The following is a 20,419-nucleotide window of genomic DNA, read 5'->3' as shown; positions in this document are numbered from 1 at the left end:
CAAAATAATGGTAGTAATTATTTCAACAAGTCTCTTTAGTTTCTTTCAAGTTTTATTTCGATTCAAGGATTTAGGACATTTATTGAAATAATGACAGCATTACATGGAATATTGGAATATAGTTCAAAAAAGTACTGGTATCCAAGTTTGGGGTTTGGGATATTCTTAAACTTGTTTGATGGAACTTTGAGTGGGAAGTGTATGCTGGCCATGTTACAATCAGTAGTAAATATTATAGCTTTCAACGAATGGTTTTTCACCAGAAAAACACTTTTCCAACAATTGACCTTGAAGAATAGATGACAGTTTTAAAGGGAATAAGAAATAGCTGGGCCTTTTCTTGTGTATTCTTTATTTCTTTCTTAAGGAACTAGCTTGATTAAACCCTAGAAATGATCATGGAAAATAGTGTTAGAGTAAGAAAAATGCAGAAACTTCATTGCATAATTGTTAATTATCATAACTTTTAAATATTGTAGTCTTTTGCCCAGCTTGTTCTAGCTTTTTCACTTCCCCTGGCCACCCTCAAAAGCAGTACTTCCAAGGAGAGGGGATGACCTGAACCACATAGGTTAGTGCAAGGAGGTAATGTACAGATAATTAATTGAATGAAGTTTCATATGTACATTTAAGGTAAAAAGTAAGGATTGGTGTAGATGTAGGTCAATAATTTGGTGTACATTATCATCAAAGATAAATATACTAATGACGATACTTACTTCTTTACAATTTGCACTACATCTTCATCAATCAGGACATGATCCTTACCAACTTTTTGAGGGCTGTATTTTACTGACGCTCCCCATACCAGAGCACTAGAAAAAATTAGATTTAGAAGTGGTTACATACCATTACCATACTCTATTTTACAGCCATTCTCAATCACACACACCGCTTTAGCAATAATTGCTTCTGTCCCAACGAAGAAGCTTTTAGTTGACTTCAATCAAGGTGTTTCCATGACATACTATAGGCACATGCCCTTATAGCTCTGTGTTTTCCAACAATGTTATGGAAACGCCATGGTATTGATGTCCACCAAAATCTTCTTCATTGCGACAGAAACAATCGCTATGGGGCGTGTTGATTGAGAATGGCTGTAAGTATCAGATGGATTCAAAGTGAGAAAACAATGATGTTGATGCTACTGATCTTGAAGAAAATGATGATAGGTGATAGTAAGGTTCGCATGTTTGATGACTAAATGATCAAGTGAACAGATTAAGAGATGGTGATGATAACCATGACAATGATAACGATAACCATGATGATACTGTTGTTGGCATCTAAGCATGAACACTTGATGTGAAAACATGTTTTAATTGGTTGCAGAAGGTTTTGACTGCCAAACACAAGTGCTTATGCTTAGATACAGAGCAAAGGTAAAGATGATGGTGTCAATAAAAATGCTGATGATGATGGTGGTGTTGATGATGATGGTGATGATGTCAATGATGGTTGTAGTGACAATGGTACTGTGACAATGATAATGAAATGAAGGTTGACAGTCAATAATTTGCTAAAAATACTGTAACTTACTGCTTAAATTCTTTCATGATACTTTTGTGAAGCTGATTACAGAAGTCTTCCACCGTGTGCCCACCATGTTTCAAAATGACTGGAGATTCATAGTCTGGCAACTGCCCTTTGGGTTTGGTGTATCTAGTAGACAGATTGATAACAGAACCTTTTAATTGTAAATCATAAATTTAAAAGATTGAGTTGAGTTGAGTAGAGTTAAGATGAATTTAATTACTTACATTCTTATGAGACTGAGATAATCCCACATCTTCTCAAGGAGATCATCAAAGTTCCATTTGTGATGGGCAGATATTGGTACAGCATGGGGAATTTTGTAAATTAAATCCAACTCCTACAAAAGTAAAAAAAAAACACAACTAATAAATTTATCACACAAAACAACATTTATTGTGATTTAAAATCTTAAATTCTGGAGAATAATTAAAATATAAAATAAATAATATAAGTCTTATAGAAATAAAATATTGTAATCTTGTTTTACACTGTGCATTATACTATGTCTGGAAAAAGTTTTTATATCATCCGACATCAAAACACAAACTATATTAAAACGATTTTAAGGATTTTCAATACAATCTCAAAGCATCCTTACCTCTATTGATATTTGATCAATCTTGTTGAGCAGATAGACACACGGGACATAAACTCTAAAGAATTAATAATAATAAAGATTGGCCATTCCTTACCGTACCTTTATAAAGTTTTGGGTGCAGTTGAGTGGGTACATGTGGTAGGCTACTATAAGTAAGGAAAAAGGGAGAAGAGTTGCACAAGATGTAGCCGACTGCGACTCTAGCTTCATAAATGCTTAAGCAACCAAAAACTCGATGGAAGCAGAGCTAAAATGTAAAAATATACCCTCTATTCCCAGGAAGGGAATAATCTACAGCAAAAATAGAAGACTAAGGCTTTTATTTTAAAAATCTGATTAAGCTTTAGCTGTTGTATCACAGCGTGGGACCATCACAACAGAGCTAGGCTCCAACTAGGTGGAAAGCCCAAAGATCGAATTAGAATTTAGTAGTTGATTTTTGAGGAGGGAGGAAAACCGGAGCATGCAGAGAAAAACCCTCAAAGCACAGGAGAGAACCAACAAACAACTCTACTCACATGTGACATTGAGATTGGCAGGACTCGAACTCTGGCCGCATAGGTGAAAGGCGGCATATTAGCAGGGCATGCCACCCATGGTTCCTGTTTTGATATATGATGTTGCCTATTACTGTACCTGTTTCCTTCAATGACGTCAATAAGATCATCAGCAGTTGCATCGTATCTCAGGGTTACATCTGCATTGTTGATACGGTATTCCCCAAGAATACTTTTTACCAGATCAATATCAAGTTCACTTTGAATACACTGAAAGTCGATGATATTTTTTCTTAAAAAAGATTTCATCAAATTTGAAAAAATACCAAAAACTGGTTGCCAACACCGCACACACAATTTAACAGTAACTGTGTACTAACTCTTTCAACATTTCATCTTTGCTAGTTCTACTAAGGAACCTTTAATTGAAAATTAAATATAAATAATTAAGGAATATATATTTAACTAATCAACTGGTACATTAACTTACTGTAGTCTGGAGGTTGATTCCACCCTTCTCCTTCTTTTTGAATCCAATATTTGGAGGAGTCTTGTTTAACCTAAGATAATAATATGATTTATAATCAGAAAAAAAAGCAACAAAAACCCTTCAAATTTTATTGATATCCTGAAACAGCCCATGTACTGATCAAAGTCAGGTCATGGCTAACTTATAAGAGGAACCCTGAAACAGCCTCTGGGCTGGTCATAACTCAGGACATGGCTACATGTTCAGTAACATACTCATTGAATTGGAATTTACAGTTATCTTTTGCAGAGCGGGGAAAAGTGAGGAACCTGTAAAAATGTAATTCTTAGCCAACAATTAAACCTGAGACCCCAGAGGTGAGAAGTGAAGGAACTACAATTATTACAGCACACTTGATTCTCACACATTGAAATTTTGGACCTTATCACACAATGTTTTGTACATCTACATCACAGTGAGGATATGCAGCAAATGGTTTTGATTTTCCTTGATGAACAAGCATTATGATTCACACACCTCATACCAAAACCTTCCAATTCTTTTTCGATGATCTTTTTGTCTCCAAGGGGTTTGAGCACATCTAGAACTATGAATATAAGATTGCACGTCCTGGCAACTACAAAGATAAGCATAAAAATAAATATAGTAAAGAACAAGGCCCTGAACTTTTGAAAAAAATAATTTGTGGTCAGTAGCTTACATAAAATTAATTCAGTAGACAATGAACATACCAGCAATAACTTGACGTCCTCGACCTTTACCATCTTTTGCACCTTCAATAATACCAGGCAAATCAAGAAGCTGAACTTTAGCTCCTTTGTATCTAATGACACCTAAATGAATAGTAAAATACCATAATGTTAGATGAACTACTGAGTTCTAGCTTTGGATAACAGACATTACTGTGGCTAACATGTGTTTTAAGGCTACCACAGACTATTAGACATGGCGCTTAATGGCCAAACATGATAACCAGTCAATGTGACCATATCTGATTGATCAATAAGTGAGCAGTCAAGGCAACCAGTCCACATCAGGGGACTGGCCTAAGAGGCCAGATGGGTGCAAATTGTGGCCGGACATTCATTGTCCTTTAACAGCGGTTATTTCTAGCCCTGATGTTTTACATGACTTTGATCACCACATTACCTGGTACAGTTGTCAGTGTTGTGAATTCATAAGCTGCAACTTCTGAATAAACACCTGCCAGATTTGTCAACAGTGTAGACTTTCCAACAGATGGGAAACCTGTGGTAACAAACAATATGGTAAATGACCATCACTGATTTTTTTAGAAAACTGTATAACAAATTTATCTAAAGAATATGTTGATTCCTTGGAAATGAAAAGAAGAAAAGTTCTATTTACCTACCTACAAAACCAATTCTGGCATCTCCAGTCTTTGCGACATCAAATCCTGTTGAAAAATTACTTTGATATTTATCTCCTTGAACAATAAAATCAGCAGTATTTCTTTGGCAAAGAAATGACCTATTTTAAAATTATACTAAAACCAATCAAAGATTTAATACAACCAGCTAAATAATTTTTCCAGTTACGTATACGTATGTACAAATTATTGTGTACTAGTATATCCGGTTTTTCTGACTTAATAGTCTAAGATAGAATGACCCACTACAAACAAAAAATATCCAGTCATATGTCATACTTATTATTCACCTTCTCCAGTAGCTCCACCGCTACTTTTCGGAGTAATGAGTTCTCGTCGAAGTTTAGCAAGTTTGGCTTTTAACAATCCAAGATGGTGACTCGTATTCTTGTTCTTCTGTGTTCGTGCCATCTACGATAAAAACCCAGTACTATGAAAAAAAACGTTTCAGTTGGACTCACAATACTATCAAGATACACACCTCGTTTTCAATATCCGCGATTCTTTCCAAAATCCCCATTTTTACGGCAAGAAAGAGGAAGAAATCTCAGAAATTTGTTCTTCTCTTCTCACGGTTTCACGTGGCCTCGTTTTAGAATTGGAGGAGAACGCTGAGTAAGCAATGCAGGCTCAAACCACAGGTAACCCAATAGATTGGAGAATTTCTGTCACTTTATAAGAGAAGTTTGGTAAAGTTTTTGTCAGCAAGATTTTCTTACAAAAATTATTTCTTAAGGTTAGATTTTAAACCATTTTAAAGGATAAAGACTATTTTTTGAGCTATGAAGATGGTTCATTTGGATTGCTGCTGGTGACCTACTTTTGACCCCAGAGTTAGTGTGTCATTCTTACTGCACGTGCTCGATAAAATGTCAAGTGACTCAAGTGACAAGGAAATTCTTTAATTTTAAAAAGAGCTATGATTTATTCAAATTTTGGGCCTGCACAGTACTTAAAAGGTAGCCACATTTCTGGCTACTGCACACAAAGAAAGCCAAAGTCTCAGACTTTTCTTCAAGCACACCCAGTAAGAATAACAAGGTTCTATGGTTGAGAGTGCTGGTCTCATGTGGTAAGTATTTTAGTCAGAAATAAAACTATGAAAACAAAAGACCTTGGTCTTTAACTTGGCCATAATGTTTTCCCATTTGGGACCACACGCAATTCTCTCAAGAATAATTTTTATTCAAATCTTATCCATATTCATGTTTCTTCTCATGCACTGTGCATTTTAGGGTTGTCAACCATAAAAAAAACAAAAAGAGATACTCTAGGGAATTAGATACGGGGTCTGAAATTGAAAAAACATTAAGCCCTAGCTAAGCTAAAAGGGTCGAATTCGTTATGAAGCATCAAGCAAAATCCCAGCCACAAAATGCAGTAATATCATTTTTATTTTGAGATTAATGTTGAAAAAATGTAAATTGGAAGGTATGGAGTAAATAATTACAGTTATAGCTAGGTTGTATTAATTAAGTAATAAAACATATTAGTACTTATTATAAGCATATATATGACACTACTTTTAAAACTATCTGCCACTTAGCAAAAACTAGTTACTAGTGTGTATGATGAAGCTTTTAGAAAAATAGGTTGATAATTTGGAAAGTGATGAATGAATTAAACATTATTTCAAGAGGGTAACACAGTTATAATTTAAAAAATCATACTGATAATCCAGTGTCCCTCCCTTGATATGAATGCAAATGATATATAATATGTCAATAGCATCTATGAGGCCCAATCATTTTTGCCTGCAGGCCCTATAGCTATATCTTACTCCCTCCCAATGGAAAGATTGAAATTTATGCTGATAATATAGAGAACTGGATAGATCCAATTTGAATTTAGCGTGTTAAGTTTTGCAAAAGGAGTAGTTTAACAAACCTGAAGGAAATTTCCTTGAATCAAGGGATCGGAGATACCAAAAAAAAGCTTACTCATGCAGAGGTGAGAGCACTATGGCTACACCAGTCTCGATTCCCTGATAAGTTTCTGTCTGTATTTTCTTGCCTTCTTAATTTTAATCAGTTCTTTATAAATGAATTTTAATTCTGTAATGCCTGTGGTGCTAACTGAGAAATTGTCGATTATTGCTCGTTAAATAACTAGATCTCTACTACGTCTATGAAGGATTGATAATGTTCTCCTATGCTGGTTGTGATGTATCACTTTCTAATTTTATGTCTACTCTCATGGCAGATCTAACTCTGTTCAGTCTTGCTTTGTTGGCACCTTGGTCATGAAATGGCACAAAAAATAGGATCTAAAACACAGGAAAAATAATTGTGAGGTAAGAACAATATGATACCTTATGGATTTTGTTTTGGCTTTATCATCCTTATATCCAACCTAAATAAACTAAAATAGATACATGAGGTTCTGGTCAAGTTTCATAAATATTTGAATTTGGAATACTCACCATATTAAAAATTAATGCAAGTGGGCAGCATGTGGGAAGAAACCCTGTTGAAAATGATCTTGCCTGAAAATTAAACAGATAACACCTTTATCATCATTTTTACCACAAATTACAAAGCTCCAGAAAATATTTATACCCAGTACTTCCCCATAAGGATCTCCACGTCTGTTTCAACTTCTCTCTAATCCGTGTAGCTTCAGCTTTGAATACTCTTAAAACAGAGCACTGATGGAGAGAGGGGGTAAAGTGCGCGCCGTCGGCTTCCATTGATAGCAGTTGAATTTCAACTGAAGGAACTACCGACATTAAATATAGGTACTTTACTTTTTTTTAATATTTGAAGTTTCAACATCATTGGGCGAAGAAGCGGGAAGTGGACCAATAATTGCAAGTTAAATTAATTTCATTTTTATATGGTTGGAGTGTGAAGATCTGGTTCATTCAAAATAAATTGTGTCCCAAAATAAATTAATATTTTTTAATTAAACAAAATTATATTGCAAAAAAGATTAAAAGACAAAAACCTTTGCAATTGTTCCCTCTTCTCTTCCTGGCTGGAACTGAATTTCTACAACATCAAACCACTCATTAGGGGTAAAGCTAAAAATCCGTACAAAGCTCTTTTCTCTGTTAACCTGAAAAATAAAAATATTTTGAAAACATAAGTCAGAAAAATACTTGATCATTTCAATAAATTATTGATATTATTTTTCCTTTTAGGATATTGAAATTCTTTGAGGCATTATATTGAACCCCTATTGATTATCTTAGTCTTATTATTCTTATAGTGATCGTAAATAATCATTGGTTAAGAATGCAGGCTTGAGGTTATAAATATTAAATATGAAGACAAGATCTGTGACATCTGCCAAAGCCTTTTATAATATGAAGAGACACAGACGGTCTTGATTAAAAAAATGAAAAGAATAAAATAATGCAATAATGTTTTGTTATACATTTCATTAAACTTAGACTGGAGAACATTATCATGTTCTGCCACCATATTTGAAATTAAAGCCAGCTTTGTTTATAACTTGATTTCACGAAGTATATCACCTTTCTTAATTTACAAATAATACATTCTTCATACCATATGTTCTGTGGTGATATTGTGAGTAAAATGTTTAACAATAATATAATTAATTTTCTAAACAATCATTGGATAATCAAAATTATGTAAATTACTTATCTTTTCTTATCAAAATACCCGAGTCTCCTTTTATCACAAATGATTGTATTTATTTAAAAAATAAAAATGCTAATCCTAAAACACTCTCTATTTGTCTACTTTGTAGTGAAGGGGAAAAAGTTGATTTGTAAAATGTTAGATAATATATTCATTAATTAAAAATTCCCTTTGGGAATATAAATTTGAGCTGGTGCTTATACAAGACAGTGTGTACGAAAGATATAATGAAATATGCAATTCTCCTAGTCTCGAAAAAAAAAATACTATGGGTTTTTTTTTTTTTTTTTGCTTTTAAGAAGTCAAAAAATACATTACAGTAAACCAGCTTTCAAATGAAAGCACAGTGGGTTGGCTTAAATAGCTTATCACTCACCTTGTTTACATGCATTTTTTCCTTTTCTCCCAAGTCGTTAACTGCTTCTATCAATTTGTCTACACAAACTTCTACTGTTAAATTTGGGATAATCCATCTGTGTAAAGATAGATGTGTAAAGATATAATATAGTTGACAGATCAGTGTGATTGAACGGTTTCTTAATTTATACAAAAAATAAATAAAAAGCTTTACAATTCTCGAGAAAAATATATAGGAAAGACATATAACATTGCTCATATTAAAGAAATTGTTCTTATAATAAAAAATAATCAAAACAGAACTTCCTATTGAAGAAATAAATGTCTTGAGCGTTGATCACAAGCAATGTTAACTTTGGGAAACCAACTTTGGTATCGACTTGTCTTCAAGGCTTCACTTACGTTTCATTCGAACTGTGGAGCTTCTTTATTCCAGGACACCACATAGCAGGACGAATAATGGCTTGTATGGGTGACTGGCACATACTAAAACAGCAATCAGCCGACGACATCTTGATAAATTTATATGTCGACTAGAAGTCAACGACCAAGCAGGCACGCCCCACTTTAGTGAATACCTTCCAATAATATAGAAATAAAACTTTGTTTTCTAAAAATCTAAGCGATCCGTGGAAACGTTTTACTTGTGAACCATGAGAAAGTCCCCTGAGTCTCGATATACTACGTAATTTGGTATACTAAAGATGTATATTGTGCCTATTGTGTTCTGTTCGAATACAAAACTCAACACAAAACTTTGTCGATAATGACAAGGCATTCCTCGTAGGTATAAGAATGTATGGAGACTGGTATCTAGATAGGCTTTGTATTAATCATTGCTCTTTTTCTATTCTTTATCGGACTTTCTTTCCTTCCTTTTTTAAATTTCTCTTATTTTCCTTACACTTCATTCTTTTCCATTTTGTTTTTCTTTTCTTTTCTTTTTCTTTTCTTCTTTATTTCTTTTTCTATCCCTTCTTTTGTTCCTCTTTTAATAATTTCCTTTTTTCCTCTCACTTTTCCTTTTCCTTTTCATTTGTTTCTTTTAAAGTCCTTTCCGTCCTTCATTTTGATCTTGAGGATTATTTTCCTTGCGAGACAATCAGATGCATAAATTACAAGTGGAAAATAATACTAGCCCTGGTTGCCATGGAAATGGAATCAACCATGCACCCACTACTCGCCATATTGAACTAGCATAACGTAGGTCATTATATCTTTGCGATTGTTGTCAGCTGCCTCGATAGAGGAAGAATCAAGTTTATATACGGCTTCAAGGTGTTAAAGGAAATTCAAGAACTTAGCGTGACGCTATTTCTTTTTTATGAGCTCCAATTAAGGTCGTTAACGACTTTTGACAAAACTAACAACAATGGAAGACGTGTCTCCTCCAAGAACAGCTTCTGGTAGTGATAGATCACGTTCTCTTTCGGCTGCTATGGTCTTTGAAAGAAGTCTGATTGAGAGAGAAGGAACTAAGAGTCCCGTAGTTCGAACCTTTGCTAGAAATATACTTAAGAAATGGCGGGATTCCAAAGAACGAGCCATTAACAAAAGATTACAAGAAGTCAAGTTAGAGAAAAAACGTAGAGAAGCAGAGTCTAAAGAAGTGGCACGATTAATCACAAGGACAGTTCCTTTAGACTTGTTGGCTAACGAATGGATGAACGATAATAATATCACCGCAGATGTCAGGATGTACCTCGTTGAAAAACTTCTACCAACTCTAATTCTTGGTGTAGAAAAACTCTTAAAGGAAGCTTCCAAACGAAATCTTGAAGATTCGGAAGGTTTCTGTCCAGATTTCAATCCAATAAACTATCTTGCTCAATATTTAATGCGGAACAATCCAAAATACTCCAATTTTGTAGAGTCATCTCCTTATGCCAAGGGACTGCATAAAATCACTGCAGATCTGAAAAAAGAAATATATTCTACAGAGGAAAATAAATTGGCAAAGTTAAAGGCTGAAGCCAGAAAGAAGAGAGAAGTAAGGGAAACGGAAGAAAGGAAGAGAGATATAGAAGAAAGACGGAGGGCTTATGCTATAGAGGAGCAGTTCATAGAATGGACGTCAGACTGGAAAGGAATGATTCCATTAGCAGTGGTAAGTTAATATGAGTGATGAGATTTGGGAAGCTTCTCAGAAATTATCCATGATCGGTGTCCCTCAGAGAGACAGGGGAATATACAAGGCACTTGTAGAGTGTCTGTGAACTGCTTTTCCCATTGGAAGTTTATTGCAACATAGGTTCATGTTGGGGGAGGGGAGGGATCTGACACTTTATGGTAGTCAGTTTAATCACCATGATGGTAAACTGATGACTAGTGGTTTCCAGTTGGAACTGCATTGGTGTGCTGAATGTTTAGTTCCAGAAATTATCCATATCTCCCACAGAGGATGTTTTTAAAACCTCCTACCCCCAGAAATTCCAATTTTCTTCCATACAAACTCTGTAATTTGGTTCTTTCTCTGACCCTACTACCCCTTGGAAATTCCAAATTCCTCTGGGGGGGGGGAGGGGGGTATGGTTAACTTCTTTAATTACACAATAAAATTTTATATATAAATAAATATTACATTGATGTCTAATGTGCCATTACCTTTATGTGTCATACAGGTGCAGATTTTTGCATTCCTTTGGAACCCACAGATACATTAGGAAAACTTCTAGACATGGATGCATATAAACAGGTATGATTATATAAAATAGCTAATTTGCCATTAGTGGGATTCAACCCTGTGGTATGATAACTATGCATAGAAGAGAGTGGCTCTGGGACTGTAAATTTCATAATAGCTGACCTAATCAATCTTGGTGCAATGTTTACCCATTTCAGACCACATGTCATTCCCTTGAGAATAGGATTCTTTGTTTGAGCTGTATTAATATTCATGTGTCTTCTCATACGTAACCTTTAAACAAAGAAATGATACTCTAGGGAATGACACATAGTTTGTAATGGGAAAACATTACGAACTAGGTACATTTACAGACTTTTCTTAAGAAAAATAAAATTATCCAAATACTCAATAATTAACTCTATTCACATATCATACTACTGTAAGTCTGGGAATCCAGCCTGGGCTGCGTTAGTGAGAGAGAGGAGAGGTACTCCCACCTCAACTATGATGCCAACCATCTTTTCTTTGTCGATGTTTGCCTCTCCATTTCCTAATAATTCTTTCCTAATTTCCATAGTACATGAAACCTTATGCTGGGAACATATCAACTAAAGCCTTTGATTTATTCATGAATCACCTCTCAGCTTCTGCCAAGGAATACAGAGCTGCTAGCCTAAGACAGGCTTTACAGTAAGTAAATAGCAAAGCACAAATCCCTTTCAATCTGGTACAAGGGACTCTTCATGGTTTGGGAGTGTGGAGCATTGCAGGCTTTCACTCAGCTGATAAAAAACTGTGAATCTCATTATGTGTTCCAAATGGTGGTGAAACACTGACCACCATGTGCTGTCAACCAAAAAGAATTTTATTGAAAACTTGTGATTCAGCTGATGAACATTCCGCACGAGACAGCAAATGACATCAAGTGAAACCCAGCAATTGGCAACTGGGCCCTGACATAGGGGGGACAGGGATTATGGTAAATTAAATCCAAAATACTTTGAATCACTCTGCCACCACTAAGGACTGAAAAAAATTATTTACTTGAATTCTGCACCTATGGCAAAAAAAAATTAACTGTTCTAATGTTTAATAAATGTTTTTTCAGAATGATGCTACAAAACTTATTCCTTGCCTGTGACGTGAACAGAGTGAGTAACCCTCTCTTCCTTTTTCCATTATTTAAAGAACAATCAAAGCTAAATGAAATTTTCTTTGGCTGTTCTTCTTGAAGGTTGGTGAGCTAGATCGCAAAAGAGTGTTGCAGTTACTCGGTACCTTTTATGATAAAGCTGCAGGGAGTGATCGAAAGATTCTTAGAAACCCAAGACAATGTAAGTAGTAAAGATGCTCTGTTTTTAAGTTACTTGTTACAGTTGACTCTCTAGCTCGGAAGTGTGTTTTTATATTGCTTAGGTGAATACAATGTAATTTGCTTTGCATTGCAGGGCCTGTAATTGAAGTTGAGGAAACTAGTAGTGATGATGGATCTATTAGTGAAGAAGACGAAGAGGAACCAGCACCAAGAGAAGAAAAGCAAAGCAAACCGCCAGAAGAAGAAAAACCAAAACCAGCTGAAGAAGAAACAGTTACAGAACAGGGAAAAGAAAAGGATGCCGAGAAAGAAGAGGCACAACAGGGTCCTGAAGATAAGAAGGAATCTGAAAAACCCGATGAGATGTCAACTGCGCAAGAAGACCAAGAGAAACAACCTGAGAAACAACCTGATAAAGATTCAGAGAAAGATCCAGAGAAAGATGCAGGGAAAGAACCTGAAAAACAAAACGAACAACCAGGAGGAGAAGAGATAGAAAAGGATGAGAAGAAGGATGAGATGAAAGATGAAACAAAAGAGCAGAAAAAAGATGACGCGGATTTGAGTGAAGAAGACAAGAAGCTCTTGAACTCTATTCCAGAAGAATGTAAGTCATTTTAGGATTTTGTTGTTTTTTCGTTGTTTATTGTTGCTGCTGTTGGTGGTGGTTGTGGTGAAGCTGGCTACTTTCGTTTTTGCTGTCGTGTTCCTCGTTTATTGTGGCTGGTGTTGTTGTTATTTTAACGTTGTTTCTGTTGATGCTACTGTCATGATTGTTTCTGTGAAGTAAATATGTAAATGTAATAATATAATATGTATAGAGGTCTTGAAAAGATTTCTATTTTTTTTTTTTTTTTTTTTTGAAAGCGGTTCAGACTTCGGACACTTAACGTATCGAATAACGGACTGACTTCCTAAGCTTTCTCACTATGCAGAAGTCCATCTTATTATAATTTTTTGACACGATGGGATTCGTTCCTAAAACCTTTGAGGTGGCCATCTGTGATTTTGAATCAGATTCGACAACTGAATATTTCAGGATATCAACTTATTTTTTACTTACTCTTCTATCAGTTAATTCATCAGAAGGTACAGAATCAGAGACAACAGTCAGCGGTGTCTATAAACCGGACACTCAATCCATCGTGGAAGGTTCAGCGTTCGATGAAAACTCTTTAAACCAATCACAATTCATTCACCTCACAGAGAAGTTTCTCGGTGATGAACCAAACAGGTAAGCAATGGACCCGGGGGGGAGGGGGGTACTCTTGCCCGTTTAGGGTATGGATGTGCCGCTGAGCCCTCTGAACCCTGACCCTTTTCAAGAGTAAAAATCGCTGAAAACCATACCCTGTTCCAGAGCAAGATCGCTGAAAACCCTGTTCCAGAGAGGAGAGAGCGTGATTTCATATACCCTGTTTCAGAGTAGAATCGCTGAAAACCATACCCTGTTCCAAAGCAAGATCGCTGAAAACCCTGTTCCAGAGAGGAGAGAGCGCAATTTTATATACCCTATTCCAGAGTAGAATCGCTGAAAACCATACTCGTTTGGCGGCACGTACCCGTGAGCGAATATAAGGGAGTACCACCCCCTCCCCCCCGAGGCAATGGAATATAACTGGGGGTAGATTACGTAAAATTATAAATTCAAATTCGTTATTAATTGGATGTTTTCATCTTGAATTCACTGTTTGGTTTATTCTGTAGGCAACTCCTGGAAAAACTGGTCCGTTTTATTCGCTCTCATTACATTGAGGTTGACTACGATAGACTTGAACGAATAAACAAGGTATATGTGCATGTGTGATGTGATGAGAGTGCGATGGTTGTGATTATTATGATATGATGATCGTGTGCATGATGATGATGATGATGTGTTGATGATGATGTGTTGATGATGATGTGTTGATGATGATGTGTTGATGATGATGTGTTGATGATGATGTGTTGATGATGATGTGTTGATGATGGTCCATGCGCAGAATAGCAATGATGATGGTATGGGGTGATCGTGCGCATGATGATGATGATTATGTACATAATGATGATGATCAGATAAAGAGAGTGTAAAGATGGTGCGCATAATGATAATGATGTGTTGATGATGGTCTATGAGCAGAATGACTATGATGATGGTATGGGGTGATCGTGCGCATGATGATGATGATTATGTACATAAAGTGTAAAGATGGTGCGCATAATGATAATGATGCGTTGATGATGGTCTATGAGCAGAATGACTATGATGATGATATGGGGTGCTCATGATGATGGCGATTTTATAATTGTTCGCATAGTGATGCGCATAACTATGGTTGCGTATAATTATGATGATGATGATAGTGATGGTACGCGTAATGATTGTGTAAAAACGATGCTGTGCATTATGGTCATAATTATAATGTGATGTTGCAATAACGATAACAGTAACTTTTGCGTTATTGATGATAACAATAATATTAATTGCTCATTTCTTTTCCAGGCACGCAAGGATGCTTACTCGGCCAAAAAACGAAAGATGGTTGATCAGCTGTTTGAATTATGGGATGTCGACATGTCGGGTTTTATTGAAGTCGAGAAGATCCAAGTCGTGCTGAGCAAATGGTCCAGTGACAATCCCAACTCTTTCCCAGAAGGTTGATCATTTGTTCTTTCTTACCTTTTCTAAAAGTCCTGCTTATCTTGAGCTAAACGCCAATGAGGCCTGAGACCAGTCTATTCTCTCAAGATTGAGCAAATCTCACTGTGCGCACGTGCCGTACCATGCCGTGACCTTAACACAATTTGCGCCGTTTAAAAGGCGTGCGAAATCTGTTGTTAAAAAAGTAATAGAACCACGAAAAACCAGAGAAAAAGCGCTCTGAAACCAAGAGTATCTTTCTCTTCTTTATCAGTTAGAATTCTGTGATTTGAGAGTAGCATTTCCACTTTGTCTTATATTTTCGTTTCTAATCTATCCTAGCATCCTAAAAGGGTTGCTCTGAAATACTGTTGCAGCTTCGATTGTGATAATAATTATGTCATAAGTCATTACGCTGTTTCTTTTCCGCAGCTTACAAAATCCTTAGCGAAGTCACATCGAAATTGGACCGCTTGGAGTTTCGTGAATGTATCAAGACCATTGAGTTTCCAGATGAAGAGAGTTCATTCGAAGAATTAATGCAGTTTCTAATGGCGTGCGTCGAGGTAAATTTGACAGCAATGATGGGTCTATTGCGAATTTCATTTGACTGAAAGAATGTTTTTTACCATATCGTACTATAATGATGAGCATTTTGTTTAAATAAGCAGTGCCCGTGACCGTGTATCGTACTCATACGTCTTTCCACCCCTTTTTACAATTTTTCTTTTTGAGCCCAGGCCAGTTTTAAAAATAATAACATTTATTTTTTCACAGCGGTCGTTCGAGGAACGAAGACGTAGCGAGACGCGCAAGCGTTGGCTTGGAGCAATCGACGTCGCCGCACAGACAAGCGGCGCAAACCTGGACCCCGTCTACAACGCGATATTCCAAATCCTTTACAAAGACGCCGAAGAACATGGACGCGGGAAAACGATTAGCGCGTTTGTTAGCATGCTCGAGAATAATGAAGACATGGAGACGATTTCTCGTGGAGAGACTGTGCTGAGATATGTTGCGTGTACTCAAGAAGACATTGGGTGCATGCTGGGTAAGGTTATATTTAGAAACATGAAGGCTGTTAGCTGGGCTGCTGTGGATACTGGCAAGCCGATTCACGTGCCTAAGGTCGGCAGTCATGGAGGTGTGCAGTTTTGGAATCCTTCCAGGAAACCGGAGGTGAGCTCTAGTTGGGGCATGAATTTCTTCCTTCCCTACAATATCCCTCACTACACTTCTCTTCTCTTCTCTTCTCTTCTCTTCTCTTCTCTTCTCTTCTCTTCTCTTCTCTTCTCTTCTCTAATATACTTCACTGCCAGTATCAAGTGTGCACCAATATTGATATTAATACTATTATACAATTGTCTTGCCTACTGATTTAGAGTACCGATGGATCATTCATAGTGCTACCAGTCAAGGATTCCGAGAAGCGTGTCATTGGTTTGCTAGGGATAGATACACTGAATGATTCTCACAAAGCAACGTTTATCACCCATGAGATATCATTCTTCCAGGTAAGAAAAATAAATAAAGTTAGGTAAAGTGTCCATGCTTAACGTCGGCTAGTCCCCTTAATGGATGCGAAATCCCATCAGTGGAGACCGACGATGCGGACTATACGCCCTCTCAATCAGTGCTCTTTAAGGGTGTTTCAAGCCTAAACTACACAAGTTAATACTAAAAATAATTGAGTAAGATCAGAGATGTGCTACAAATTAAGCTCTTTCTTTCTACCCAAGCGTGCACTCACAAATTTCTCCATTCTTCATCACACGGCACCGGCATGAGAATTAAAACCTTTGCTTTACCCCGCGCAACCTCATTCTGAAGCGCGTGAATGCGAGGCTACAAGGGGGAAAACGACTCGTTGCAGTCAACATGGCTGCCACGTGAAAAAGGTCTACACTTGACAAGTTCAAATATTCTTTGTGCTTGATATCCAGGGAGTCGCGAAAGCATTAGGTCAAGCCATTCAGTTCATCGATGTGCGTAAGAAGACCTTACGAGTTGCTGAATCTGCCGTCCAGTGGATCCTCAGAAGGAGCCAGAACGTGCTGAATGTTAACGTCTACCTCGTTGAACCAGGATTAAGGGTAATTTTAACTTATCATAAAGTATATGTTTCAAAGAATGTCTCGGGGAGGACATGCACTTCGAAAGGCATGGGCTGCGACAGGAGGGAAAGAAATGGAGCCCCTTTTCCTCGATCTCTTTTATTCTTCATTTCCGCGCGCAACAGCGTCGAATACTTATACTCTTATTTGATGTGCCAAAATAGGACCTTGATTAATAGTGCAACGAAGTATTTGAGTAGAGGAAAGGGGTCCCCTTCCTTCTCCTTCTCTTTCTCCTTCTTATTCAAGGCGCTCTGTGTGCCGAAACGGCTGGCTATTGTCAGTCAAATGCTTCTTCTTCTACCCTGGCACCATAAAGATGTTGCATAGCGACGCATCAAAATATTTGGGCTTAGCAGCTTTCCTTTTGGTTGCTTTTGCGCCAAAGCCCTGGCAATTGTTAGTCAAATGTCGATACTTCTGTGTTGCAAAAGGTTTATAACATCCTGCATTGCGACGCAGCGAGAGATTTGAGCTTGGTTGCTTCTCAATTTACTTTCTTTTTGTTCTTTATACCCATAGCCCTGGCTATTATCAGTCAAATGTCGATACCTCGGCACTGTCCGGGTTTATAAGGTCCCTCATACTTGTATTAAAGGATTACATGTCTTGGTTTACTTACAAGTGTTCTTTTTCTTGCAGTCCACTGATGGCTTGGTTCTTCGTCGTATGATGCTAATGAGCCACAACACTTTAACACAAAGATTTAACAATCCTCCACGACTGGAGAGGAAGGATAATCTTTTTAGGTAAACACTTGTTATCTTATGACATGCAGTGATATGCATGCAGTATTATACCCGTTTCAAGGTTTTCCTATAGACCTCTCTATTAGCTTGGATGTAATGTTTGCCCGTTTTAGACCACGCGTCGTTCCCTAGAGTATCATTTCTTTTTGTATAACGATTACACATGAGAAGACAATTAAATATGAATACAACTCAAATAAAGATTCTTGTTTTCAAGAGAATGCGTGACACGTGGTCTAAAATTGGAAAACATTACGCCCAAGCAAGGTAAAAGGGTCTATAGCAGCGTGTGAGTTAGCTATGCCCTGAATTTGATCAACCTGGATGTGTTCATATTTTTACAAACTGATACGTTACAGATGTGTCGTGATGGTGCGGCGTGATGATAGCTTGACTCAATTACAAATACCTGACCATTATTTTCTTATGAAATTTTATTCATATTCTTCAGGGATTACTTGTTCAAGTGCGTGGAAAGCTCCGAAACCATAACCGCAGATGCATATGGAGAACGTCACATGGCATTCCCGTTGCGTGACGCTGAAGGTCGAGCTGTTGCTGTCGTGGACATCAGTATCGGTACCTTAAAAGCGCTACCACCTCATGAAAATAAAGAGATACAACGCATGCTCCGACTGCTGGCCATGGCGCACCGGGAGGTAGCTCGTGAAGTGGCGGGCATCGAGAAGAATATAGTTTTAGGTTAGTGATATTGTAGTTTAATATTTAGCAACCAGTCATAGTATCAATTAGGGCGGATTTCGACACGGCACGGTAACGGAGCGAAATATCCAATTACAGTTTGCGAACTTTGCGTTTATCCAATCATAATTGAATGTTTCTTTGTAGAGGTGGAAAAAGAACACGAAGAGGCGAGGATTGACGTTCTGTTCGATCGGTTGATGTTACTTGATCTGAGAGAAAATGTTGGCAGACTGGATGCCAGGTAAAGCGTGATGTTACTAATTGTTTCCTTTAACGTTTTCTTTCCATTATTTACACCCTTCCTATAACTTCATATTTTAATTTTATCTCTCATTCTTGCTATGTTTCTAATGCTTTTCCCCTCCAGGGCTTTTGCTGAGATCAAGAGCTATAAAGACCCCCCCAAGGTCATCCACGACATCCTGAAAGCAGTTCTTGGTATTTTCTACACTGATCCCGAGTTGCAAGAACGGTTCGAGGAATGGACGACATGTAAGCAATACATCAACCAGGACCTCGTGAAGAACTTGACATTGTACGATCCAACAGCTAAAGAACACATCGTCAAAGTCGATGCTAAGACGCTTGCTAGAATATTACAAGGTAATATTCAATAGCTGTTAAAAATCTCACGTTCTGATTGGTTGCGGCGCGTGCTTTATGAGAACATGCAGCACGTGCAGGCACTTTCTATCCTTCCCTTTTAGTTCGCAAGAACTAATTATATTTTTGCGTTTCTTATGTTTTTATTAGATGTACCACAAGGAGCAGTGGCCAAGCATGGATCGTTACCTGCTCAGTACTTGTTCAACTGGGCTTTCGTCTGCTTATCCTTAATTGAACACACTGACAAAATGACAGAAACACGGCCAGGAAAAGTCATCAGTCCGCATGCTACCAGTTCATTGATGGTAGACCACGGCAAGGGACGAAGAGATTCGCCAACCGAAACCATCAACACTGTGAGTAAGACGGGGACAGGATACGGTGTGGAATCGTAGACTGCATTCATTGGCACCATTCCTTGATCCAATCACAACGCGTTGAGTTTTGATCCATTTTGGAGCCATCACAGTCACGGTACTGAGGGCACATTCGTACCAATTACTTTTCTTCCACGATACAAAATCTGTAAATAAGCTATAAAAAACCCATAATAAACATGAGCCGAACCTAATGACGTCAAAGACGACCGCGTTGTTATCCATAGGTTAGGCTCATGTGGAATTCCAGCTAAGAGATCCGCAAATAAAGATTTTTTCAGGGTTGCGCACCCGCATAGCTACTGATCCCGACTCAGAATGTTGAACGAGCCACGATGCTAAAGACAATATTTTTGGACGAAATTCAGCGATGTTTTCATGCCTTTTAAAGAAGACAGTCCGATTGTGGTTTTTATAATATATTTTTGTATCTGACTGAATAGAGTCTCGTGGACGATAATCAGTCCTTGAAACTTGAATGGGCCATGATGCCACTGCAATGACTTAAATAGTGGTCAGCAAATTGTTAATAGCATAATTTTAAAAAACTACAGTCTTTTTAGTGTTGCTATAGTGTTTAAAATATAGTTTTGTATTTAATAAAGTTTGGGCCGAACACAATACATCAGTTGTGCATAAAATGTAAAGAAATTTAGTTTCAATAAAATTAAACTTTGTACTTTAACCTCAATGCAGTCTAATGTTATTTGTCTTACATTTGTTTATAAGGCACATAGGGGCTTAACTCGCACTTAATTTTAAAATGTCCTCAAAAACAAGCAAAGTCATGATTTCACTTGCACAGCTAGCCCTCCCCGCTGCTTGCTATTT

At 37.2% G+C, this 20,419-nt stretch overlaps 4 protein-coding genes across 5 annotated transcripts; 2 read left to right on the top strand and 2 right to left on the bottom strand.

The window, feature by feature from the left end:
- Window positions 1-34: 34 nt before the first annotated feature.
- Window positions 35-5,105, bottom strand: LOC116296875 (developmentally-regulated GTP-binding protein 1). Of its 2 annotated transcripts, XM_031704983.1 has the most exons (13): window positions 4,993-5,105; window positions 4,802-4,922; window positions 4,494-4,538; window positions 4,271-4,369; window positions 3,853-3,954; window positions 3,638-3,737; window positions 3,122-3,191; window positions 2,771-2,901; window positions 2,135-2,189; window positions 1,761-1,873; window positions 1,540-1,662; window positions 720-815; window positions 35-386 (listed from the first exon to the last, which is right to left on the bottom strand). In XM_031704983.1, exons 1-13 carry the CDS (start codon window positions 5,029-5,031, stop codon window positions 380-382), a joined length of 1,101 nt encoding a protein of 366 aa, XP_031560843.1. In that variant the 5' UTR covers window positions 5,032-5,105; the 3' UTR covers window positions 35-379. The 2 variants fall into 2 exon arrangements, with proteins under 2 accessions (XP_031560843.1, XP_031560844.1); XM_031704984.1 differs by lacking the exon at window positions 35-386 and having other exon boundaries at window positions 716-815.
- Window positions 5,106-5,887: 782 nt separating this feature from the next.
- LOC116296876 (uncharacterized) lies at window positions 5,888-9,250 on the bottom strand. Its single transcript, XM_031704985.1, has 5 exons — window positions 8,879-9,250; window positions 8,496-8,592; window positions 7,458-7,568; window positions 6,934-6,996; window positions 5,888-6,777 (listed from the first exon to the last, which is right to left on the bottom strand). Exons 1-5 carry the CDS (start codon window positions 8,986-8,988, stop codon window positions 6,661-6,663), a joined length of 498 nt encoding a protein of 165 aa, XP_031560845.1. The 5' UTR covers window positions 8,989-9,250; the 3' UTR covers window positions 5,888-6,660.
- Window positions 9,251-9,623: 373 nt separating this feature from the next.
- Window positions 9,624-10,727, top strand: LOC148909965 (EF-hand calcium-binding domain-containing protein 5-like). The gene is given in 1 exon segment (XM_089032484.1): window positions 9,624-10,727. A coding segment is annotated over 1 exon segment (879 nt). The 5' UTR covers window positions 9,624-9,848.
- Window positions 10,728-11,101: 374 nt separating this feature from the next.
- Window positions 11,102-20,279, top strand: LOC116296869 (EF-hand calcium-binding domain-containing protein 5). Its single transcript, XM_089032848.1, has 17 exons — window positions 11,102-11,171; window positions 11,680-11,792; window positions 12,211-12,253; window positions 12,337-12,436; window positions 12,551-13,024; window positions 13,492-13,651; window positions 14,125-14,206; window positions 14,900-15,053; window positions 15,470-15,603; window positions 15,815-16,216; window positions 16,420-16,551; window positions 16,981-17,130; window positions 17,794-17,900; window positions 18,352-18,602; window positions 18,750-18,846; window positions 18,973-19,208; window positions 19,359-20,279. Exons 1-17 carry the CDS (start codon window positions 11,154-11,156, stop codon window positions 19,604-19,606), a joined length of 2,901 nt encoding a protein of 966 aa, XP_088888974.1. The 5' UTR covers window positions 11,102-11,153; the 3' UTR covers window positions 19,607-20,279.
- The last annotated feature ends 140 nt before the right edge of the window (window positions 20,280-20,419 follow it).

The sequence above is a fragment of the Actinia tenebrosa genome, unplaced genomic scaffold, assembly GCF_029948245.1.
Source record: "Actinia tenebrosa isolate PJP-AT-01 unplaced genomic scaffold, QUT_ActTen_1.0 PGA_scaffold1__47_contigs__length_23844297, whole genome shotgun sequence".
NCBI classification, from domain to species: domain Eukaryota; kingdom Metazoa; phylum Cnidaria; class Anthozoa; order Actiniaria; family Actiniidae; genus Actinia; species Actinia tenebrosa.
The sequence above is the reverse complement of the archived record's forward strand: the minus strand, read 5'-3'. Positions and strand labels throughout refer to the sequence as shown.